Below are 25,006 nucleotides of genomic sequence, written 5' to 3'. Positions count from 1 at the left end.
GAGAAAGTGATGTGGAAATTCTCATGTATTTACTTAGACTTTATTATTTACAAATTAAATTACACAGCAGCTTTACATGGCATGAGATGGCAAAAAAGGAGAGAAAAGAGAGGAGGAAGCTGACTCCCAGAGATTCTAGGCCACCTCCACCTCCACCACTTGTGCGTATGTAGCAAAGTCTTCAGTGCTGCCTCCACCCAGTTCCTGGATCAGGTCTTAGAACACAGGTGTAAGTTGGGTTCTGGCTCTGACAGTCCTAGAGCCACCAGGGCTCCCACTAGCAGTTTCTTCACAGGTGTTGGGGGTGAGTGTGAAGGCATCAGCTGCAGGAACAAAGGTTAATGCCAGCTGGTGGATGTTCTATCCCTTCACCCCATCCCCATCCAGTCTAAAGGACTCACTTTGTCTAGGCGATGGCGACAAATGAGGCCATTGGAATTCAGGAAGAAGGTGGAATAGGCATCATAGGTCCTGGTGAAGGGAGAAAGAAAGGCTTACTGAGGGAGGTGACTGATCGCAAAGTTTAATTCAAGCATTTGTTTAAACCAGTAGTTGCTAAATTTTGCTACACACTAGATCACCTGGAGAACCCTGAAAAGTCCTGATTGCCGAGGCTGTACCCTTTCCCACTTAAATCAGAATGTCTGGCACCAATATTTTTTAAAGATCCTTAGATGATTCCACCATGCAGCAAACTTTGAGGACCACTGGTTTGGGCTGAGCCTAACAATTTCTTGAGATTCTACTCTTTGCCAGAAACTTACCAAATACTCTACCTAGGGTTGCGAGGCTCAACTTATTACACAAGAATTTTCATTTGTTCAATAAATATTTGAATGCCTACTATGTACCACACAATGTACATGAAGAAACCCGAGTTTAGAGGTTTCCTCACACTCTGTATTTCTGTATATTTCTGTATATTAAAGTAGACTAAAACAAAATCCCTGCCCTCAAGAAAAAGCTTGCAGTCAAGTCAGAGTAGATTAAGGATTGTCTGGAAGACTAGACCATCAGAGTCCTAAAGTAGGATTAGGAAACTGACTGGATCTTTTCTCTTACTGGTAAAGCTCTTCCTTGTCACGCTTGTAGAAACGCAGGAAAAGCATGTGGATGGGCAGCCCCACAAGCCGCCAGCGGGCTTGCAGGGTCCAATTCTCTGGGTGGCGGGTCAGCTGTAGAACCTCCAACCGAAGTTGTGCAAAATAGTTCCAGGCCAGGAAGCGGCAGAGGGTCAGTGACAGAATGTACCATGTTAGGCCCCTGTGAAGAAGGGATGGGAAAGCTATCTTATGATGGCATAATGAGAAAAACCTCACTGGCCTCTGGGGAATGGGAAACAGTTGTGAGAAGTAGCAGGACCTTCTCTGGTAAGTGAAAAAGGTCAAGTATAAAGCATTGGGTGGTTTTCTTTCCCAAGGCCCTACCCGTGCCTGGATTCTCACTTGGTGCGTATGTTCAGGATCTCATTGATGAATTCCACATCCGATGAGTAGAGAGTATAGTCGTGGGAGTGAAGGAAGAGATTGGGAAGCTAGGTGGAAGAAGAAGGCATCAGTCCAGTAGGAAAGAAATTATCCTATTTCTCAGTTTTCTCTTTTTGGTGCCTCTTTACTCCCCTCTGAAAGGAAATCTCATTCCATGTCTAACTTCCCTTAAATCAAAACTGAAGAACATCTCTTCCTTGGGAAATAACATAATACATATATTTGCCTGCCTCGTGATTTCAAGAAAATCCTCTATTTCCAAGTATTGCCTACATCCCTTCTCACTGTGGGTGAAGCCCACTTTCAAGCTGACTTACCTCGTGTCTCAGTCTCTCATACATGATAGCCAGGTGCTCCTCCATACTCGGATCTCCTGATGGAGTGGCAGGGCAAGGGCAAGAGGTCCCAGGGGCTTGGAAAGGTATCAAAGCCCCAGGATAGGGGCAGGGAGGTCCCTCAAATAGGCTCCTAAGCCCATCCAAGCAGCCGCTATGCATCTCAGGTCCTGGTCCCTCCTCTCCCTTTCCTGGAGGGAGAACCACCCATGGTGAGCTGAGGGCCTGGATCTGAGGGAGAGGGAGGGGGGGAGCTCGGGGAAGCAACCAGATAGGAGGGGGTGGGAGTGGGGGAGACCAGAGAATAGAAGATGGAGAAGTGGTTGTTGTGGAGTGGGGCCAAAGTGGAGGAAATGGTAGAGCCCGTGGAGAAAGCTGGTCCTAAGGAGGAAGAATAAAAGGAAAAGGTAAGAATCTAGCTGCTTGATACCCCCGCATCTAAACTCTGTTCATTAATATGCTTCCAATCCTGCTCCTCCTGACAGGAGAGAGAAAACTATTAGAGGAAAATGGGATGAATTCATCTCTACTGAAAACAGGAGGGAAGAGTTTCCTGTGACACAGGAAACAGTACACTTGTTTAAGATCCTAACACTGTTTGGGGGCAATTCCACCTCTCTTACAGGAAGAATCATAATATATTTTTTGGAAAAAGAACGAGTAACAGATTTTCGCGTACTGTGGATGAAATAACGTAGCCTGTAAGGGAACTCCACCAAGCAGTGTGTAACAGAAAAACATCCAACTGGAAGTAGGAGACATTTCTCTGAGCTCCGATTACATTGTGACACCTTAGGCATTCTCATTACATATGCCTATCTCTTATAAATGTCCTCTTATAAACGAGGACGATGAAGCCACAGAGTTATTATGAGGACTATATGACCTAATAAATGTAAATAAAACTCCGCGACCTATAAAGTACTATGTAGATGTAAGCTACTATCATTTCGGGCCCCCCTTAATGACAGAAACAAGCCCAGGAGACCGATAAAGGTCTCCAGACCTTTAACGAAGGTTAATGAAACCAGAGGGCTTCATTCCTCTGGTTTACCTACGCTTAAAGTGCGATGAGTGGGAGGCCACTCATAGGCCTAGCCCAAGTCTCTCCGCTCTCAAGGAACCCCCCCGGGCGGGGGGGGGGGTGTCTCACTACCGGAAAGGCTGGCGGGCCGTGCAGGTACCTGTCCCCAAAGGTGTCCCTGAGGCACCGTCTCCGCCGGGGGCGTGGCCATCTTGCCCACCCTGGAGCGGGGGCCCGAGTCCGGTCCAGCCGGGCCGGCCTTTCTGCCAGGACCGCTATCCGGGTGGAAGATGCGAGAGCTGCAAAGCGCGGCCCGTAGGTCTGTCCGGTCGGGACTTGGAAACTCCCGGGGCAGCTCCGCGGCGGGGCTGCGAACCTCTCCACCCACTGCCCTTCAAATCACCTCCAGGCACAGGTAATCGCAGAAGCTGGGACGAAATGCGGCCTCGCCCCGCCGTCCCAGCTTCAATCCAACCTGCGCAACCCAGACCCGGGAGAACCAACATCCCGCGTACGCCACCGATGGCGGCACAACCCTCCAATCCTCTCGACCCCTCGCCCCTCCATGCACCGCCCAGCCCAGGTGAAAAGGGGCGGTAGGACGCCACTGCGCCTGCGCGGACGGGGCGCGCGCTCCGCCCTACGCGCCGGCTCTGAGGAGGGTCTCACCCCGCCCCCTCCTCTCTCGGGTTTCCCCTTTACTCTCACCTGGGGGCGAGCCTGGTAGGTACGGAGGCAGGGGCCGAGACGCCTGGCCGCCCCCCGGCTGGGCTGGTACATGATCTTCCGGGAGCGGAGACAGCGCCTCCCGTGTCCGGCTTCCTCACAGGGGTGAGCGCGCCCTGGAGCCGGTTTCTTGAAGGGGAAAGGAGGTGGGGGGGGGGTTAAGGGGCTGAAGGGAGGGAAACGGAGATGTTGCACGCTTGCGCACTGCAGCGGATTCCAGGGAAGCGGTGACTTTGTCTGCACTAAGTGCGCCTGCGCTCGCCTGTTCTTGAGGCTGCCTCAGAGCGCTTGCGCAGTGAACTAGCGTCCAGGGGAACACAGCTGCCTCACGTGCGGCGCTTACGCAAAAGGCTGGGCGATGGATGATAGGCCTGAACCAGGTGCAACAAAGAACGAGGGGTGGGACTGAAATAACGACAATCAAGTTTTTTAGTAGCTCTCGTGATAAAAATAAACTTTTATTGCTCTGGTTAAAAATAAAATACAAATGACTTGGCACTGGTAAGAAAAGCTGTTGAATGAATGAAAGAATTAATGAATAAATATTTCCATTATGAGGGCGGGCTTTGTTTGGCTACCTCCTGTAGTGAGAAATTATACTGACTTTGAAGGTGTGAGAAAGGGTTTCCATCACCAAGGCCTAGTGCTGCGACGGTCCTGCAAGTTTCGAATGAACCTGGCGTTGAACATGTCCCCACCCATTGTCCAGGACTGAGCTGGCAGGGCCTGGGCCTGTGGAGGAACTGTGTGCATGAGTTCCTCCCCAGACCCATCCTGTGACAAGACCTGCTCCTCGCTGGCAGACCTGGTAGGTGAGAGGGAGATGGAAGGTGAATTACTGGGGTACTAGAGTGGCAATTAAGATCAGGGGCTCTTCAAGGTCTGGCCCTAATGTAGAGTAGGATACATGATGGAGTGAGTATGAGGCTGAAACCATTAGTGCTATGTGTCCAAATCTGAAACCCCTTAGTGCCAAAGTAAGCACGAGTTGAACCTATGGGGAAAGAGGGTTTAAGGATGTTAGGTAGAACAATTTATGGGAGGAGCTGGTGTTCAAAGGAGAAAGTAGCAGACAGTGATGTTAGGAAAGGAGTCAGAAGTGGTGGGAAGCTGGTAGAGGAAGGGCTCAGACCTCACCTATTCTGTGTTTCCTGTTCCCCCTGCTTCCACTCTTGGTTGCCTGTGGAAACACCAGGCATGTCATGGGAAGGCTGGAGTAGGTAGTGAATATGGTCTACTTGGTTTGAGGATAAGGAAGGATGAATACTTACCTGTATTGGGGGATGAGGAACTCAATCCCCCATGGCGGCTGTAGCAGCAGCTTTGGGCTACCAGCCCTGGGGGATCCCCCCTGTAGAAGAAATGGGAGATGATGGGGAAGAGGCTACAGGAAGAAAGATAAGTGGGTATGGAGGGGGGAATCAGAGAAGAGAAAGGAAAGGAATAGTACAGGATAAAGACAAAGGGGCAATTACCATTCCTATGGGGTTTTAATCTAATCTATGCTTCAGAAAAGGGTAGGGAGCTCATTTTATACGCAAGATTTTTTGGAGCAGTCCTAGTTTGCTGTAGTCTTAGTTCTAGTTGAGGTAGTGTGTTAAAAATAAGGCTAAATGTGATTCGAGTTATGTCAGAAAACCAGAGTCACATATAGGCAAAAAAAATTGTTAGACCAGATGCCCTGGTGTTTGGTTTAGAAAACATGGTTATTTTAATTATAGGATATGTCAGACCAGAGGGAAATAGGGAGTGACAAGGCTTAATTTAGGAGTAAAAGAAATTGTACGGAGAGAGGTCCAAGGGTGGGAGAGGGGCAGGAAACCAGAATGGGAAGAGGAATCCAGGGAACAGTCAGGAGGCAATGAGTAGGTCCCAGAGATGTTGGCAAATCTTGACATCTCAGCAATGGCTGGCCTATGCAAAAGGGTAGAAGTCACTGGGGAAAGCTGGAGGTTTCTGGAGGGAATGGGAGAGTAGATCCAGAAGCCTACACAGAGGATCCAGTGACTACATGGACAGGAGACGGAACCTGCAGAAGATCCAGTAGATCTCAGAGGTAAGGAAGATGAGAGGCACAGAGGTCCAGAGATCCCAAGGAAAAAAAAAAAAACAGGTGACACACAAACGAGGCTGAGACCTGAAGTTTGGGGGTTTTTTTGTTTTTGTTTTTGTATTTTTTTTTTTATTTTTCTTTCATTGAAAATGTCCATTTAAAAAACACAAAAGAATGCAGTTTATTCAAACAACAGTGAGAAGGGGAAGGAAAAGGAGTGAGTTGGGAGAGAGGGAGATCCTGCTCCCAAGTACTGGGATGGGGGAACACACTGGGAGTAACCTGATCTACCACACATTCAGAAGGTAGGGAGGGGGAAGGATGTTCCATACCCTGGGTATGGAGCAGGGAAGGTTCTTGCTATGGAAGAAAGAAAGGAAGGCCAGAGGAAGAGTTCCTCCATCATCTCAAGACAACCTCACCAGACAGGCATTTATCAGCATCTAGCTACTGGGGAGGGATGTATACAAGAGGGGATCCCAGGAGCTAACAGATACTTGAGACTCAGGGCCTATCTTCTGAAACATGGCTAAGAGTGATCACAGGGTGCTCAACAGGATCTGCTGCCAAGAAACAAACTCCCTCACAGTGTCTGGATCTGACACTTAATTGCCACTCTAGTACCCCAGGGAAGTGATGGTATCTTCAGAAGTGTGGGGAGTCTAGAGCCTCAAAGCAGACATCAGCTTGGGGGTTCCCAATACATACACAAAACATGGGGAGATTTAGAGTTTGGCAATGTTGAGTGGATCCCTTTGGGGAGCTGGTAAGACCCTGTCCTAGATCACTGAGCTGCTCTGAAGCAAAGCTCATTGGTTGGCTTCAGCAGGCTGAGAAGATAAATGTAGTAGGCAGCACAAAGCAGTATTAGAGCCACCAGTAACACTGTGGAAGGACTATGGGATTTATTCCATGGACAAGACTCCTTAAAAGTTTCCCTGGCAGAGGAGGCCCTTGGACCTTCCTTGGTGTTCTAGGGTCTAACACAGCAAGCAAAAGTGTGCTTCTCTGGATAATCAGTATGAGCCACCCAATCAATGGATCTGGCAGCAAATCAGGCTGTCTGTGGGAGTGTTCGCAGCCCACTTAGGAAGAAGGCAGAAAAGCTACAAAGTATTTGGCCATGTAGGACCCTGACAACACTGTTGCCCAAGAAAGTGGAAGAGGGAATCCTATGAGCTCTGTCAGGTTCCACTGAAACCTGGGACTACAATGGAAGAGTGGGTCTGGGGTTCTCAGGGAGAGGGGGCTCTGCCCATCCCGGGTCTCCACGGGAGGGGAAGGGGTAGCTGTCTGTCAGTATCGACTCTCATCAGAGCGGGGAAGGGAGCTGAGGAAGGGTGTTATGGACAGGAGAAAGGGAAAGGGAAAATGGGGGAGAGAGAAAAACAGAAAGCAAAGTCAGAAGTGAAGAGAAAGCTAGGGAGAGAAATCAATGAGATGCCCACTCCACCTGTTAAGATGGGCTGCTGCCATACAAAGCATTAACATGGGGCCAGTGGCTCCCCAAAATGTCAGAGACACTGCATCTTCCCAGTAAGTATTAAACCAAGATTTCCCCAATTTGACTCCGTTTCCCCACCCAGTGGATCTGTGTTCTTCCTTCCTCCTGTCTCTCACTTTAAAACACTCGATTCCGTATAAAATACTATTCTGCTCCTTCGTTTATTTCTATACCACTCCTACCACTCCATACCACTCTGTTCCAATATATTCTTATCAAAAGGTTTCAGGCCTCTCCAATCCACATGTCCTATTGCTTCACATCTCTGGTGGATTCAAACTGCCCTTTGCCATTTCTAACAACCTCTCTGACAGTTTTGAGGCTCCCTAACCCTCCCTAACTCCTATTACCTGGTGCGGCGACGCTGGGCTGGACTGCCCCCAGGGTCAGTAGCAAGCAGAAGGCGGGCAGTAGGGTGTGGAGGGCAGAGGCGCAGGGAACGCAGCAGCTCCTGCTCTGGCACAAAGGGGCGGAGGGGACCCCGTTCTGGTGAGTTTCCCAGGCTGCTGGAGCGGGGGGGTGGGTGAACTGGAGGTGTAGCACGGCGAGGGGCCCTGTTTAGGGGCCAAGGAGGCTCCACAGCTACCTTCAGAACTGGCAAGAGGGAAAATACAGACCACAACAGAGAAAGAAGAAAAAAAAGAGGGAAGAGAGTGATGACAGCAAAGATTTGGGTAGAAAAAAGAGAAATCAGAGCCTTTAGAGAGAACTAATCCTTCCCCTGGATTAAGGTCCCCAAGCCAGCCACCCTACCCCAGTCTTACATTCTCGGTCACTAGAGGAATATGGCTTAATGTCTCCCTCTGCTCTCTTGGGTGGCAGCTTTCTTGCTGGAGCTGTCAGTGAAGAAGACACAGGCAAAGCAAGCATTAGGAGACATACCCTGCACCCCTCCTCCCAGCCACTACCCCCATGACCCCAAACCTCTACTCCCTGACACCACAGTTCTTCCCAGGGAAGGAGAGTTCAGCTCCATCACAGAAGCAGCTCTGTGGCAATGCCTTCACACCAAGAGGGAATTCAAGGAAAATGTTGGAGCATTTTTGAGGGGAGCCAGAAGGAGTAGGTCAAATGCAGAGTTGGGGGAAAAGTTCCAGGGGGAGACTCTGGGGCCTGGGTGATGCAGGAGAAGGATGGCTAAGGGAGGCAAGCTCTTACTGTCAGTGGGTGCTGTCAGGCCCCCCTGGGATTCTGGGGCAGTGGAATGGTCCCAGCTGGGCCAACGAGGACCCCAGGTCCCTCTAGATGAGATGGACAAAGCCCTTGGTTAATGAGGATTGCTTTGGAGAGGTTGGGGTGGGGCAGAACCTCTCCTTCTGGCGCAAAAATAGGACAAAACTTAAGCTTTTTTTTAGGAAAAACAAAAGTTTGAGGAGAAAACAAAGACATCTGGAGTTAGCAGAGTAAATGGGAGGCTAACATATTATCCAAAGCTCTACTTTCCATCCCCTTACTTTCCTATTTGCTCCCTCCCTTTCCCTTTCCAGAGGTTCTCTATCATGTGTGGTAAATGAGAGACTTCTCAACAAATCCACTTAGGCTTTATCTGTGCTCTCCTCCCCTGTGGATCTCAGTCCTCACTGTCCTTGTTGGCTCTCACTCCCTCTTACAGCCTGTAAGTCAGCAGGAGCTAGATGGAAGAAGCCTTGGCAAGCAAAGCGAGTCATGGATATGAATTGCCTCCCAGTGCCTGACGCTGGTCGAAACTAATAAGGGGTAACAGACTGTTCTTTGGGTGGCTGCTACTCCCTTTCCTGGCCATGGACAAGGTGAGAGCTAGCCACAAAACCAGATCAACAAGGGAGCACTTCTGTGCAAGCTGTGCTTCTCTACCTGTGGGAGGCAGTGAGGAAGAGGGAGGAGTGGGGCCCAAACTGGCAAGGAACATGTGTGTATGATGGAATGGGGAAGCTGGGCAGCATTTCAGTACCTCCTAGGTTTGGTTTCTCCAGATCAATTTCATTATTTGGTTGGAAATACTAAATTCTGAGCATTGTTTTTTAAAACTAATATATATTTAAACTTTGGACCATTTGTGTCACTATTCTAAGATTGGAAATGGAAGGGCTGACTACACTTGTCTGTCCCTCACTGACTGACAGAAACCTGAGGGGTTTGCAAAGGAATGTGACTCTGGCCTATTTTGACGGACCTGAAGGGGCAAGAGACTCCATCGATACCAATCCTCAAACAGGCTCCCAGTGAACTCACTTGGTTAAAGTTCTAACAAACCTAAGATGCACTAAGCTCACAATGGCAATGGCAAATGGGTAACAATTGCCAGAGACTTCGGCTCCTTTAGAATTCTCCCAAATTGCCCATGATTGCACTATGCTCCCCGTGGCCTCCAGAGGAACTAGGCACTATGGTCCTACAGTTCTACCCATTCACTGCAGCTTTACCAGCAGGTGTAGGATCAACCACAGCAGCACGAGAATGTCGAGATGCTCTCAGGGAGGGAGCAGGGGGCCCTGTGAGGAAGGAAGTGGTGGTGCCCCTCAGTGAGGGGGCCAATGGGATCAAGAATCCACCTCTTTCCTTCCCCTCACCCCAACTACTTGGCGAACACACACAAATTGAGAAAACTTACGGTGCTGATGGGCAAAGAAGCCTTCGAAGATCACAAAGTTGTTGACCTATAAGATGAAACAAGTGAAATATAGTCCATTCAGCCATTCAGCACTACCTGGGGACAGAACTTGTCCTAAAAAAAACATAGTGAGAGGAACAAAAAGCCAGCCTTCCTGTCCTTGTTGACAGAATCAGTCAAAAACTCAAACCCTGATAAGCTGATCCTAAAAGTTGATATGGAATTATAAAAGACCTCAAATAGCCAAGACAATCTTGGAGGATTCACACTTCCTGATTTCAAAACTTTCTACAAGTTTTGAACTTGTAGAAATGGTATGGAAGAGGCCTAAAGATGGACAGAGAGAGAGACCATTGGAATGAATAGAACCCAGAAATAAACCCATGTGTTTATGGTCAATTTTCAACAAGGATGCCAAGATGATTCGATGCAAGGAAAAGCAGCTTTTTAAACAAATGGTGCTTGGCACTCTGGAAGGTTCCTCAAAAAGTTAAAAATAGAACTACACTGTGATCCAGCAATTGCACCATTAGGTATTTACCCAAAGGACATAAAAACACAGATTCAAAAGGGAACATGCACCCCGATGTTTATACCAGCACTATCAACAAAAGTCCAACTATATAAAGAGTCCGTGTGTGTGTGTGTGTGTGTGTGAGAGAGAGAGAGAGAGAGAAATGGTGTATCTATAATGGAATATTACTAAGCCATAAAAAAGGATGAAATCTTGCCATTTGCAGCGACATGGATGGAGCTAGAATGTATTATGCTAAGTGAAATAAGTCAGAGAAAGACAAATACCTTATGATTTCACTCATATGTGGAACGTAAGAAATGAAACAAATGAACATATGACATGGGGGAACAAACTGTAAGAGACTCTTTTGCTTTTTAATTTTTTTTAAGCTTTATTTTTTTTGAGAGAGAGAGAGAGAGAGAGAGAGAGAGCATAAGCAGGGGGGCGGGAAGAGAGAGGGAGACAGAATCCCAAGCAGGGTCTGTGCTGTCAGTGCTGGAATTCACGAACCATGAGATCATGACCTGAGGCAAAATCAAGAGTCGGACGCTTAGCTGACTGAGTCACCCAGGTGCCTCAAGAGACCTTAAAGATAGAGAACAAACTGAGGGTTGATGGAGAGAGGTAAGTGGGGGATGGGCTACATGGATGATGGTTATTAAGGAGGGCACTTGTTATGATGAGCACCAGGAATTGTATATAAGTGATGAATTGCTGAATTTTGCCCCTGAAACCAATATTGCACTGTATGTTAACTACAATTTGAATAAAAATTTGAAAAAGAAAAAACAAAACAAAACAAAAAACGGTGCTTGGACAACTGAATATTCACATGCAAGATACTGAATGTGGGCCTACACCTCACACTAGACAAAAATAACTTCAACTGGGTCAAAGATCTCAATTTCTTTTTTAATTTTTTAAACTTTATGTATGTATGTATGTATGTATGTATGTATGTAGTCTCTGCATCCAACATGGGGTTCAACTCACAGCCTAGAGACCAAGCATTGCATGCTCTTCTGACTGAGCCAGCGAGGTGCCCCAAAGATTTAATTGTTAAGAGCTAAAACTATGGAACTCTTAAAAGGAAACATAGGGAATAATATTCATGACCTGGATTAGACAATTGTTTCTTAAATATGACACCAAAGCATAAGAAAGCAAAGAAAAAAATTAATTGGACTTCATCAAAAGCAAAACCTTTTGTACTTCCAAAGACACAACTAAGAAAATGCAAAGACGGGGCACACCTGTGTGGCTCAGTTGGTTAAGCGTCCAACTCTTGGTTTCAGCTCAGGTCACTGTCTCCTGGTGTTTGAGTTAGAGCCCTGAATCAGGCTCTGCGGCTGGCAGCATGAAACCTGCTTGGGATTCTCTCTCTCTCCCTCTCTCTGGCCCTCCCCTGCTTGTGCTCTGTCTCTCTCAAAATAAGTAAACTTAAAAAGGAAGGAAGGAAGGAAGGAAGGAAAAAATGAAAAAACTCACAGAATAGAAAATCTTTGCAAATCATACATCTGATAAGAGTGTTATATCTAGAATATATAAAGAACACTTAACTCAAGAACAAAGAACACAATTTAAGGGAGGGTGTAAATGGGTGGCTCAGTCAGTTAAGCGTCCAACTTCAGCTCAGGTCATGAACTCATGGTTTGTGAGTTTAAGCCCCACGTTGGGCTCTGTACTGACAGCTCAGAGCCTGGAGCCTGCTTGGGATCCTGTGTCTCCCACTCTCTCTGACCCTCCCCCCTCTCACGCTCTGTCTCTCGCTCTCAAAAATAAACATTAAAAAAAATTTAAAAAAAGAACACAATTTAAAAATGGGACTTGATATTGGACTTGGAATAAACATTTCTCTGAAGATAAGCAAATGGCCAATAAACATTTGAAAAGATGCAGATCTGTATTAGTCATCAAGAAGATGCAAATCAAAACTGCAAAGAGATAACAGTGCATAGCCACTAGGATGACAAATGTTAGTAAGGATAATGAGAACTTGGAATACTGTACATTGCTGGTAGAAGATGTATAATGTTGCAGTCATTGTGGAAAAACATCTTGTCAGTTCCTCAAACAGATAAAGAATTACCATTTGACCCAGCAATTCTACTCTTAGGCATATACCCAAAAGAACTATAAAGATATGTGCAAACACAATCTTGCCCACAAATATTCACAGCAGTATTATTCATAATAACCAAAAAGTAGAAACAACCAAATCTGAATCAGCTGATAAATGGATAAACAATGATAAATGGATAAACAAAATACGATATATCCAAATAATGGAGTATTATTCACCCATAAAAAGTGATGACGTACCAATACATGCTACAACGGATGAACCCTCTGAAAACATTATGCTAAGTGAAAGCCAAACACAAAGGCCACATATCGTATGATTCCATTTGTATAAAATGTACAGAATAAGCAAATCCACAGAGTAAATTACTGGTTGACAAAGGCTGGGGAAAGGGGAATGGGAAGTGACTGCTTAATGAGTTCTGGGTTTCTCTTTATCATAGAAATGGTCTAGAATTAGCAGGAATAATCACACAACATTGTGAAAATACTAAAAATCACTAAACTGTATATTTTAGATAGTTAAAACAGTGCATTTTATCTCAAAAACAAAAAACCCAAAGAAAAAAAAGAAACAAAAAACCAGAAAAAAACAAAAACAAAAACCCATACCCTACTTTTTAGTTCTCCCAGGACCCAAGCAAATGGGAAAGACAGCACACAAAACATCAGGGAAGATGAGGCATCCCGAACTGTCAAAACAAAAACTTAAACATTCACACACATTAACAAGACCAAATAGTTTAAGTATATAAACAATGAGAAAAACTAAGAATTAAGCAGGGTTCAAATGGGTAGAATTGTTAAGAGAAGACATGCTGGAGGACAGGGTGCCAATTGACCATTTTAGAGTTATTTTGTCAAACCACATTCAATTTGACCTTCACAACAATCCTTGTAGTCATAATGTTAAAGAAGAATAAAAAGGTTTGGAAACATGGCCTGCCGAAAGCCAAGTAGCTAACAAGTGACACAGCCAGGACTTAAGCCCCAGAACCTTGATTCTAGCTGCAGCATTTCGGCCAGGAATATAGTGTAGTCATAAAGAGTGGCCAATAGCTGGGATGCCTGGGTAGCTCAGTTGGTTAAACATCTGACTTTGGCTCAGGTCATTATCTCACAGTTCGTGGGTTCTAGCCCCATGTCAGGCTCTGTGCTGACAGGTCAAAGCCTGGAGGCTGCTTCGGATTCTGTGTCTCCTCTCTCTGCCCCTCCCCTGCTCATACTTTGTGTGTGTCTCTCTCTCCCTCAAAAATAAATAAAAAATTAAAAAAAAAAAAAAAAGAGTGGGCATTGGGTTCAGGTTATTGCCCTGCCACTTATTAGCTGTGTGAACTTGGTCAAGTTGCTCATCTGTATAAACCCCTAAGTGGGGTCAATAAAAGCACCCATCTCAAAGAGAGGTACAAAGATCAACTAAGATGATGCATGTAGACAGCACACAGAGCTCATGAATCATTATTTACATAATTATACTCTACAATGCTTTGGTCTACAGGTTACCTTGGTATGCCCAATATGGTATGCTCCTCCCACCACTCTCCACTGCCTCTTAATGGAACAATGTATTAGGGGAGGACATTCTAAATATAAATAGATCCTGCCTATCTCCTGCCTTGACCCTGTCTACAGGCCCACCCTCCTACTCCAGCAATAATTATTGCACATGCACAGCATTCCTGCCACACCATACTGCCTGTAGTACCCTAAAAGGTATCTGAATACCTATCTGCTTGTGCTCATGCTGGTTCCTCTATAGGAAATGCACTTTAGCCTGCCTACTTCTGTCCCCATGACATTCAGCTTTCACAATTAAACTAAGTCAAGCCTTCCTTTACCCAACCCCCACCCCAAGGTAGCACTCACCACCATGTCTTTATACCTTCTTCTGTAAGCACATCAATCAAATCATGTTAGTGGACTGTCCATGCTCCTATCCAAAGCTAACTTGTCAACCCAATCCCAACCCCTCCTGCCCATTCAATGGCATTGCTTCTGCAATTCTCCCCATGTTCTGACATCACATTTTCTATTAAGTCATTCTTATATTGCTGGTTCTTCCAAACGCAAATTGTCAACCCTGTCTTAATCCACTTTCCCCTCTAGCTCTTGCTCTATTTCTTTGTTCCCCTTAAAGCAGCATTTATGGCCTATTCTTGCCCTCTCCACTTCCTGGCTTCTCAATCTCCTTAAACCCAATCCATCCAGGCTTCTACCCACCACTACACCAAAACCCCTTGTCAAGATCACCAGTGGCCTCAGGCAGCTAAATACAACAGTCACCTCTCAGGCCTCTTCTGACCTCACTAATCAGCAGCATTTGACTCATTAAGCCATTCCTTCCTCCTGGAAATGTTTTCTTCATTAGTCTTCCAGGTCACCCTACCTACCTGTAAATTTTCATCTACTTCACTAGTCGCTCCTTGGTCACATGTGCTGGTTCTTCTCCTCCTCTGGTGACACCCCTTAAAAGAGTGCTTGGGGCACCTGGGTTGAACACCTGATTCTTGGTTTCAGCTCAGGTTGTGATCTCATGGCTCATGGGACCAAGCCCCACAGTAGGCTCTGTACTGACAGTGTGGAGCCTGCTTGGAATCTTGGGATTCTCTCCCTCTCTCTTTTCCCCTCCCCCACTCACAGCTCTGTCTCTCTCAAAGTAAATAAACTTAAAAAAAAAAAGTGCTCAGTGGCTCAAGTCCTTGAACCACTTTTCTTTCTATACTCACTCCTTGGTGATCTCCTCCTATCTCATTGCTTTCAACACCCTATGTATGCTGAGACCTTTCTATTCCAAATCTCTTCTGTGGACTCCAAAGAAGTACCCAACTGTCAACTCAACCTAGGAGTAACAAAATCAAAATGGACTCCTACCATTTCTCTCCAAAGCTGCTCCACCTACCATCTCGGTTAAGCAAATTTCATCTGTCCAATGGCTCAGGCCGAGTTTGGGATCATCCTTAACTCCTTCTTTCTCTTTCTCCACAGATCATCTATTAGGATATCTTATTTAACTTCAAAATATTTAAAATCTGACCACCCTTTACCCTCTCTAATGCTACCATCTTGGTTTCAGCCCCACCATTTTCCATCAGGATTGTTGCTTCCTCACTAGTCTGCTTGCTTATATCCTTGCTCCCCTATTGCTATTCTTAATAGCCAAAGTGGTCTCGTTAAATCAGATTGTATCATGTCTCTGCTCAAACTCCTATGATGACTCTCCTTTTTTCACTTGGAGCAAACGCCAAAGCCTTTGCAATACCTGTAAGGTCTGAAATGTTCTTCCTCTCCCTTGCTACTTGATCCACCACACTCCCATTCACTCAAACTGCTCTAGCCACACCAGCCAATTCATTCATTCAGGCACATTCTGTCTCATGGACTTTGCACTAGCCATTCCTTCTGCCTGGATGCCCTCTCTCCAGATATTACCTGGCTCTTATTCTCACTTCCTTTAAGTTACTGCTCAAATGGCACTTTCTCAGTGAGGCCTTCCCTGATTATCCCATTTAAAATTTTTGAAGCTTATTTATTTTGCAAGAGAGAGTGAGCAGGGGAGCAAGCAGAGAGAGAGACTCCCAAGCAGCCAAGTACAGAGCCCAATGCTGGGTTTGAACTCACGAACTGTGAGATCATGACCCAAGCCAAAACCAAGAATGGGATGCTTAACAGACCACCCAGGTGCCCCTGATCATCCTATTTAAACTTGCAACTCCATGAACTCCCATCCCCACAATGGTACTTGCAAGCCTTCTCAGTGGCTCTCCTCTTTCCAGAGCACTTATCATCAACCATACTACATAGTCATTTGTTACGGTTGTTTCCCCGAGAATATAAACTGCACAAGGGCAGAGACTTTTGTCTGTTTTGTTGAGTAAAGTATTCCTAGTGTCCAAAACAGTGTCAACTGCCCAATAAATATTTGTTAAATGAATGGATAGCATTAGTACATTGTATCATATTTACTTATACACAAACCACCTTCCCTATTAGGCCAAAACTCCCCCAAAACAAGGAATATATATTACTCTGGGCCTTAATAAATATTGATTGAGTAAAGGCCTGTGTAAAAACGAGGTGAAAACTGGCTATGTTTGGGGCACAAACATATTATTGGGTATACAGAACAGCCAATAACGAAAAATCAAAATACATGAAAGTGAATAGCTGCAGAATGAGAGATGGTACCATAAAAAAATGGGGGGGGGGGAGCTGGGGGAGAAGAGGTAGCTACACAGAATAAATCCTATATAATGGGTAATAAGGAATGCATGGAAGATGCCATTTCTTTGCCCCCAAATAATAAATACATTCAAAGGGAATGTTCAATGAGGATCTACCCTCTGAAGCCTCTAACCTGTGGGACTGTGGTCTCCAGGTTGTAATGTTTATTCAGGAACTTAAGCAGCTTCTGTGATGGTCGGTCAATGGCCAGTTGGTGTGGTTCAACCCGCTCCTTCTGCAAAGACAGGAGACTCAGGGTAGGAGAAGGTTGGGGAAAGCATGCCAAGAGGAACCCAGCAGCCTGGGAAGGGGATAGGAGGATATGGGAATGTGGCAGGGAGGAGGGTGGAAGTCAAGGCCTTTGGGAGGGGTCAGGGCAAAGGGGCCTTTGATCTCTATTTTGGATGGACTGGTGAAAAGCTAAATGACACCTGCAACATATAGTGGAAGAGTTCTCGTCCATGGCCATGGCGTTGAAGTGACTCATGGATGTAAAAGTCCAGAATGCAAAGTGGTTCTACCTCATTGTGAGCCTCACGATCATCCTAAGAGGTAAAGAACAAATATCTTTTAGGACAGACATCGTTGCCCCCTCCCAACATCCAGCCCTTTTATTCTCAAAAGCCAAGGCATGTGAACTCTCAGCTTCCAGTAACACTCACCAGCACAAAGAGTTTCTTGTATCCAACTTTCAGGAAGCCAATAATGGCTCCTTTTCCAGCTCTGCAGGATGGGAATAATAATGAAACAAGCTAGTAGCAGATATCGGGAGAGTCAAAAAAGGGAGAGGGGCTGGGGTTGGAAGGAATAAAATATGGGATGGAAGGGCATTTGGCACTTACGGTCGCGCTGAAGTGTCTTTGAGCACATACATAACATGGCGGTTACTCTGCATCCTTAATGCACTGGTGATGGGAGCAGGAAGATGCTGGGCCTGCCGGGAAGATGAAGAGAGACTTTCTGCAAGTCCATTCCCAAGGACCTAGGCCTCTCTTATCTACTGGCCCCAGAGAGATTCCCCCCACCCCGCCCTTTTCTCCATCTAAAGACTCCCCAGTACCTTGGCAGAAGCCTTGCCCAGTTCATCTACAATGGTCATAATTTGCTGTTGCAGGTCAACACTACAGAAAGAAAGGAAACAAAGAGTCAGATACTTACTGAATTAGAGGATCCTGGTAACATTGGCCACAACCTCAATCCAGGTTCAGCACTTAAGACTCTCTGACTTTACCTTTCTAATCTGATTTTCCGCCCCACCTTTCTGGAACCCAAACTTTTGCCACACCTCTTTTCAATACAGTACACTCCTTCTTCCCTGAGGTTATTGTGGGGAAGCCGGAAGGGCTTTGGTTAGAACAAATCAGGCCTAAGAGTGAAAGGTTACAGATTCAAGTGGCGACCAACTCCACCAGGTCTAGGGTCAAAGGTCACCAAAGGGCAAGCCAGGACCACAAAAGGCAGGGCCACTATTCCGTGAAAAGGGGGCGTGGTGCCTGGACCATTTTTTGAGAGAAACTAGGAGAGAAGGGCCTTGGGGCGAATTTGAGATGTCACCGGGCCGGCGTTGTGGTTCCGGGTCGCCGGGCTGGGGGTCGCAGGTGCTGGTCCAGCACCGTGATCCGCTCCGGCAGCAGGGCGTCCACATCGAAAGAGAACTCCATGGCCCATTGTGCGTGGACAGACCCGCCCCGCAACACGTCACTTCCGCTCCTCCTCGAAGGAGGCGGAGGGGAGGAAGTGCTTCTGGGAACCCTTATTTCCTGGCAGTGGAGGGGCTCAGGACCCGCCTCTAGGGGCAGCACGAGCTTCCTGGCAGCCAGCCCTGGAGAAGCCGTTCTCCCCAGGTCAGTCAGTCCCTTAGCAATGCCACTCCCCTACCCCACATCCCCCATAGCTAGGGCCATAGCAATGCATTTTTCCTAGCCTAAAGACCCATTCTCCAACCCTTTAACATACCACCCCGCCAAACAGCTGGTATGGTGGGAACACTAACACAGAGTTGGGCACAGGAGGCCAGAAAGGTGATTATGACCTAATGGCCCAACTGCTCATTTCTGGTGGCTCCTGGTTCCAAGGGTCACTGGCTGGTCTGGCGCAAGCTTCACCCCTCCCCTCCCCACAGCAGCACCCATTTCCCCCACACAAATGGCATTAATCTGAAACTCAGACCATAAACAGAGATATAGCTTTATTGTGGAAAGTTGAGTTAGCAGAAGTCTGAAGCAGTAACAGAATGTTTAGCCTACTTACAATATATAGGGGTTGGGGTTTCCCATACACATCTGTCCTGCCCTCCCTTAAGCCTCAAATGTATTTTTTCCCTTCAACAACACAATCATTTCTTTTCTCGGGCCCTGGGCCTGCCACTGGCCACAAACAGACACAAGTCTCCAGAGTCAAATCCCATTATGCAATTTTTAGGCACTATCTCTTATAATCCCTTCCCAGGATACAGCTCCTACAGAGCACTCTGGGGGCTCTCCTCCTGCTCAGTGGAGGAGGCTTCAGCTGGGGTTGTGAGTGGCAATTCGGGCATTGACTCTGGTGGGGGACCACTCTCTTCTCGGAGATGACTCTGATAGAGGCGTCGAAGACGGGACAGCTCTCTCTCTGGTGGCTGTTTCCAGCTGTACCATGGGTACCAGGGGTCACCTGACACCAGGCTGGGCGCTGGTGGAGTAGCACTCACAGCTCCATGAGAGGTACTGAAGTCAAGGTCCCGAGGTTCAACCTGAGGAATGTGGTACCTGAGGAGACCTAGGGGATTAAAAAAAGAGAAAGTGAAGGAAGGAAGCAAGGAAGAGTAGTTCAGGTCAAGACAATAAATAAAATGACCTATAAAGGGAGGGAGGAACCAGTCAGAGCCACTGCGTACATTTATGCATGTTGTACACTGCACAAAGGCAACTGGACAAGGGGCAATGAGGACTGACATACTTACTGCCTGGGCTCTTGCCTGCCAAACCGTGCAGCTCTGCACCAGGACTATAAAGGTGCACCTGCCCTAGCAGAGGTATACCTTTTTAAAATTTCTGTGAAGGTGTCATGGAGCCCAGGGCCAGAGATTTATACAAAGATCCCCTATGATTTATCTCTGGCATTGGGACCAATAGTTAGGGAAGAGAAAGGAAAGAGGAAGAATAACGGAATAGGACAAGGACAAGGTAAAAGACTCAGGAGGGAAAAAGGGACCAGTGGAGTGCTGAAAGATTTTTTGGGAAGAGCACGTTGGGTACCACCTTTTCAGATCGGTAGCATTTATATCCACCCTCCAGCCCTAAATCACCTTCTTTATGGCACAAAACTGCACTGTGCCCCTTATGCTCACCATGATCCCTGGCTTTCTGGATGGCTTGGGTCAACTTCTTGTGTTGCTTCATACAGACCCCTGAAGGGAGAAAGAGAGAGAACTTGGTGCTTGTTCTGAAAAGCACAGTAAATAAAGTATATAACTACTTCTTTTTTAAATTTTTTTTTTTTCAAAGTTTATTTATTTTTTGGGACAGAGAGAGACAGAGCATGAACGGGGGAGGGGCAGAGAGAGAGGGAGACACAGAATCGGAAACAGGCTCCAGGCTCTGAGCCATCAGCCCAGAGCCCGACGCGGGGCTCGAACTCACGGACCGCGAGATCGTGACCTGGCTGAAGTCGGACGCTTAACCGACTGTGCCACCCAGGCGCCCCTATAACTACTTCTATATGATGATAAAGAGCTGGGTTTGAAAAAGTTGCTCTAATAATCCCAGTTCTCTGACCCCTCCATGGGCCTCAGTTTCCCCATCTATCCAATGGAAAGAATCCCCCCTTTCTGAGAGCTGAGATGAAGACTTTAAGAGGATCTAGCCACCACAGAAAAGCCATTTGATGGTAAAGCCTCCAAGACAGCAGGACAAAATTCAAAGGGCAAGTATGGTTGATTAAAGATTTAGATTGGACAATCCACAAAGAATGAGTCAATAAAGCAAGAAAGGGGGGGTGCCTAGATGGCTCAATCTGTTAAACATCTGACTTGATTTTGGCTTAGGTCACGTTCTCACAGTTCATGAAATCAAGCCCCGCATTAGGCTCTGCGCTGAACATGGAGTCTGCTTGGGATTCTCTCTCTCTCCCTCTCTCTCTCTGCCCCACCCCCCTCACTCACTCTTGCTTTCTCTCAAAGAAAATAAATAAACCGAAACAAAATATAAAGGAAGAAAGGTTTCCAGATCTGGAGGTGATCTGAGAGAGTAGCGAAATAGTCCCTTTAACTTTCTATAGCTTGACTATAAATGCTCCTCTTTAAAACTCCCCAACAAACCAAACTCCACTGATCATGCTGCCTTCCCCAAAATGGTGGATTCAGATTAGTTCTGCAAATTTATCTTGCTTTAGAGCAGGCGTTGGCAAAATTTTTGTGGTGGGCCACATAAATTTCAGGCTCTGCAGGTCCTACAGTCTCTGTCTCAGCTACTCAACTCTGCCATTGTAGTTTGAAAGCAGTTGTAGACAATATGAAAATAAATGGAAACAGCAGTGAGCCATATTTGGCCTGTGACCATCGTTAAGGAATGAATGTCACCTTGCATTGTTAGGATTACAATTCCAAATTTGAGAGAGTTAGAGCTAATTGGATTGTCGATGGCAAAAAGAACTTACATGCAGTCAATTTATCAGTCATCTCCGAGAAGAGAGTGGTCCCCCACCTGAGCCAATCAATGCTCGAGGTGCCCCTCACAAACCCAGCTGAAGCCTCCATCGAGCAGGAGAGCCCCCAGAGTGCTCGGCAGGAGCTGTAGACTGGGAAGGGATTAAGAGACAGTGCCTAAAAATTGCACGATGGGATTTCACTCTGGAGACTTGTGTCTGTTTGTGACCAATGACAGTCAATTTTTGTAAAAGCAGAGACTCTACAGAAAGGAGATAATCACCACGACTTATCTTCTAAGAGCTCTGTTGAGATAGTTTACTTACATTGGTACTTGCTTATATCTTTTGTCCACATATAATTGCTTTACCATGTGAAGATTCCCATTAAAGCAGGATTTCCAAACACGTTCAATCAATGTTTTTTTATGCCATACGTAGGAACCACCAAATACCTGTTGTGTGACTGAATAAACAAGAAGTGCTCCAAGGAAAAGTTATTCTGGTGGTGACAGGGATGATGGGCTAACCTGTGTACGGAGCATGAAAGATGACACCCGTGTGGGCGCAGACAAATTGTTCCAAGAGCTTCAGGTTCTGTGGGAGGAAAGTGGTGGGGAAACATGAGAGACGGCAGGGAGAGCACCAAGACCTTGAGAGACTGGAAGTGCACAATCTGTACACGTGTGCACAGACATCCTTAACTCCTCTGTGTCTCTTCAGGTGTTACCCTCCTTCTAGCCCCATCACTTTGCTAAACACATTCTTAAAAACTCCAGCAAACGTTTCCCCTTTCTTGACCTTCCAACCATTTTATGTGCACACTCTACATTCTGTCACTGAGACTTACATAGAATCCTCTCCCGCAGGGGTTAGGTTCTAAAATCAGCCTTTCATGCAAAACAAATTGGCGATAGTCAGTTGGCAATCCATGAAATCACCCAGAAATATATGTTGTTATGCACACGTGTAAAATATTAATGTACACAACAGCATACTATGTATAACATATATATTTACTAAGAACAATTTTATAGTCTTAATTGTGTAGAATGCCCGTTGGCCAGCAGGTCAATCAACAGGAGATGACACCCAAGGAAAAAAGTAGATACGTGTGTGGAGTAAAAGAGCAAGCAGAATCATCTGAACTATTCAACCTATAACCTGTGTCTCTTCCTCGGTCACGTAATGGCTTCTGAACTGTATACAACTGCTTATGTTCTCTTTTTATAACCAATTGTACACAGTTGAAATTGAGATATTATCTATCTATTGGACCCTTCCACAACTGTGTCTGAAAGGACCTGAGAGCAGTCAGACACCCCCATCTGCTTACTGATACACGAATTTCCTCCAACTCCCTTGATGACCATTCAGCTTCTGCTCTAATGCCTTCACTGCAAGCTCAGAATAGCATTTTCCCATTTTTTCCCCATATTTTTATATGGTTTTTTGAACCCTTTAGGGAGGAAATTCTGTCCTGGCAATAAAGGCTTTTTGAAAAATAATTAGACTCTGTATCTTGCTTCATGTATCTGCTCTCCAACCCCAAGTCTCAGCAGGCCATCACACAATATGACAACAATAAAACAAAAACAAACACACGCACAGAAAAAAACTAGCCCAATCTACTTGCCAATAATTGTGATGGATACAAATGAACCTTTGGGTATTGCTCTCCCATTAGAAACAGGTATTCTTCTGGCCTTACAATGTAAACTGTAAATTTCACATATAAGAAATGAAACTTTTTAGTATGATCCACAATAGAGAACAAGAGGCTGGAGAGAGGAATGTTTTTCTGTTACTAGAAAGTCAATGCAAAATAAACTATAGGAGTACTACACTATGAAGAAGAGTAGGACACCTATGGTAATCTCTTTAGCACTATGAAGAAACTCCAAGTCCTTATTCTGAAGAAAAGATTCCCCTTACCCTAAAGTCGACATGCAGCTTGGGATCCCGGCAGATGGGGCAGGGATTCCCAGCAACTTTGTCTCTACGCTGTGGAGAGAAAAAACTGGTAAGTGAAGATGTTCAAAGTCCTATGAGAAAAAGTACTGCTGCCATGGTCACTATGGTCTCCATCCACACTCTACATCCCATCCGTGTACCGCCTTCAGAAACTCACAATACAGGTCTTTCGAGTTCGCTGAGGGGGTATGCCACCTTTGTGGTTTCGACGGTAGTCAGCCCACACAGGGCGAGAACCATAGCGATTCTGGTATTCTGAAATGAAAAACCACACAAGTTATTTCGGGGGGGGGGGTGGGTAATAGAAATGTCTCTGTCCACTTATTTCAGACCGCTGTGATCCTCCCCTTTCCCATTCAGAGGTACCTTCTGAGTCCAGATATTTCCAGGGTTCATTCTTATAAGGGGTTATGGGATCTAGGGGCAAAGAATCTTCCTCAGGAAGGGCTTTGGTGCAAAGAGTCTGGAGGGGAACCTATAAAAAGAGGGCCAAAAAAATCAGAAAAAGAGCTCAAGGAAAGGACCTGATTGTCTCACTGCCCACATGTTAGCAGAAGGGGAATTCATGTCCACTGTACTAATGGAATATAGTAAGAATATACAGAGAAAGTAGCATTTTTGTTAGGGTAAAATTGGTATCATCAACCACTATTCCTGTCTCTGACTGGACCCTGAAGGAAAAGCTAATATGAGAGGGTAACTAGGTTAAGTGACTGGGAAGCAGGCGTATTTGAGAAGACACCTATGATATAGTCGTGCTTTTGAGAATGTACTGAGTCTAGTGGAGGAAAGTGAGAAGAAAGGAAAAGGGAGAATGTCTAACTTCTTGGAAGGAAGATGCCTGGCAGGGAGAGGATGCATATGACAGGGCAATCTCCAACCCAATCCAATCCTGGATCATGAAATTGCCCAGTCTTAAAAAAGTTGAAGGTCAACATTCCATAGGTCAGAACAAACTTGAGTACTAACGCTAGCTTTAAAGCTACCAAAGCTGTTATTAACTCCGTGGTGACCCCCTGTCACCAGTCTTCAGTCCCACTTTAGGGAGTGGCAGCTGTGCAAGCCTTTCTATCTCACCCTGCCCTACCAAGAACCTACCGTGCCCTACCAAGAACTTCCAGTGTGGTGAGTACATGAGGCTGGAGGGAAACCTCAATCCAAAGGACTGAGTTAAGGTCTCATGTATGCTCTGATTAAAATAATAATAACAACAATAAAATAATTTAGTGAGAGAAAGCGGAGAAATTGGTCCCCAGGTCTTGAGAACGTATCCTGGCTTTACCGGGAGATATCACAGCAGGTAAAAGTTAGCTCCCTCAACCCAAGATCACTCTAGACAATCAGGTTTAAACACCATACGCATACTTAAGAGCTGGTTGTGTATGACCAAGAGGTCCAATCCTTTACCTAGTTCTTTAGCCGCGATGGTAACGGGAAAAGAATGATATCTAACCCGGGCTCTTTGCCCTGGGCTAAAGATTAAAAAGCCGCGCAGCACTGAAAAAGGGTGAGAAGGTAAGGGTGGTGGAAGCAGTGTTGCCTAGCCGGCCAAGGCATAAGCACTTGGGAAGGTCTCCGCTCCTGGATTCCCAGCAATAACCTAGAGAAAGTATAACTAAGTTGTGGTTGTGCAAAGTGTGCTCCAAGGAGTTACCTGAACTCCGTAGGCACCTCTGAAGGGCGAAAGGTTAAGAAGGCGCCTCAGCAACGAACACGATAGGGACGCCGCCATCTTGACGTACGCCCAAGGCACGAAAGGCGACTGCGCATGCTCCAAGAAACTGACTACGGTAGGGCCAAGGGCTAGTCCGCAGTGCGGGAGGCGGCCCCGCACTTGCGTCAGGACGGAAGCGTAAAAGGGGGGGCTATG

At 46.1% G+C, this 25,006-nt stretch overlaps 3 protein-coding genes across 6 annotated transcripts; all 3 read right to left on the bottom strand.

Annotated features, from left to right (window-relative positions):
- Positions 1 to 24: 24 nt before the first annotated feature.
- CB2H6orf136 (chromosome B2 C6orf136 homolog) lies at positions 25 to 3,831 on the bottom strand. Of its 3 annotated transcripts, XM_047860684.1 has the most exons (7): positions 3,555 to 3,831; positions 3,007 to 3,145; positions 1,805 to 2,203; positions 1,446 to 1,534; positions 1,063 to 1,263; positions 402 to 471; positions 25 to 323 (listed from the first exon to the last, which is right to left on the bottom strand). In XM_047860684.1, exons 2-7 carry the CDS (start codon positions 3,055 to 3,057, stop codon positions 210 to 212), a joined length of 924 nt encoding a protein of 307 aa, XP_047716640.1. In that variant the 5' UTR covers positions 3,058 to 3,145; positions 3,555 to 3,831; the 3' UTR covers positions 25 to 209. The 3 variants fall into 3 exon arrangements, with proteins under 3 accessions (XP_047716640.1, XP_047716638.1, XP_047716639.1); XM_047860682.1 differs by lacking the exon at positions 3,007 to 3,145 and having other exon boundaries at positions 3,555 to 3,830; XM_047860683.1 differs by lacking the exon at positions 3,555 to 3,831 and having other exon boundaries at positions 3,007 to 3,537.
- Positions 3,832 to 4,009: 178 nt separating this feature from the next.
- On the bottom strand, positions 4,010 to 18,219 carry ATAT1 (alpha tubulin acetyltransferase 1). 2 transcript variants are annotated; one of them, XM_047860680.1, is made up of 13 exons: positions 18,094 to 18,219; positions 17,600 to 17,660; positions 17,382 to 17,473; positions 17,202 to 17,262; positions 16,971 to 17,084; positions 16,673 to 16,774; positions 9,720 to 9,765; positions 9,532 to 9,600; positions 7,894 to 7,965; positions 7,480 to 7,723; positions 4,844 to 4,923; positions 4,710 to 4,752; positions 4,010 to 4,377 (listed from the first exon to the last, which is right to left on the bottom strand). In XM_047860680.1, exons 1-13 carry the CDS (start codon positions 18,198 to 18,200, stop codon positions 4,203 to 4,205), a joined length of 1,266 nt encoding a protein of 421 aa, XP_047716636.1. In that variant the 5' UTR covers positions 18,201 to 18,219; the 3' UTR covers positions 4,010 to 4,202. The 2 variants fall into 2 exon arrangements, with proteins under 2 accessions (XP_047716636.1, XP_047716637.1); XM_047860681.1 differs by lacking the exon at positions 9,532 to 9,600 and having other exon boundaries at positions 18,094 to 18,209.
- Positions 18,220 to 18,712: 493 nt separating this feature from the next.
- Positions 18,713 to 24,946, bottom strand: MRPS18B (mitochondrial ribosomal protein S18B). Its single transcript, XM_047858755.1, has 7 exons — positions 24,791 to 24,946; positions 23,503 to 23,611; positions 23,294 to 23,391; positions 23,098 to 23,166; positions 21,693 to 21,759; positions 19,868 to 19,927; positions 18,713 to 19,296 (listed from the first exon to the last, which is right to left on the bottom strand). The coding sequence occupies exons 1-7, from the start codon at positions 24,866 to 24,868 to the stop codon at positions 18,998 to 19,000; spliced, it is 780 nt and encodes a 259-aa protein (XP_047714711.1). The 5' UTR covers positions 24,869 to 24,946; the 3' UTR covers positions 18,713 to 18,997.
- Between the last annotated feature and the right edge of the window lie 60 nt (positions 24,947 to 25,006).

This window comes from Prionailurus viverrinus, chromosome B2 (assembly GCF_022837055.1).
Source record: "Prionailurus viverrinus isolate Anna chromosome B2, UM_Priviv_1.0, whole genome shotgun sequence".
Classification (NCBI taxonomy): domain Eukaryota; kingdom Metazoa; phylum Chordata; class Mammalia; order Carnivora; family Felidae; genus Prionailurus; species Prionailurus viverrinus.
This window is presented reverse-complemented; position numbering and strand designations above follow the sequence as displayed.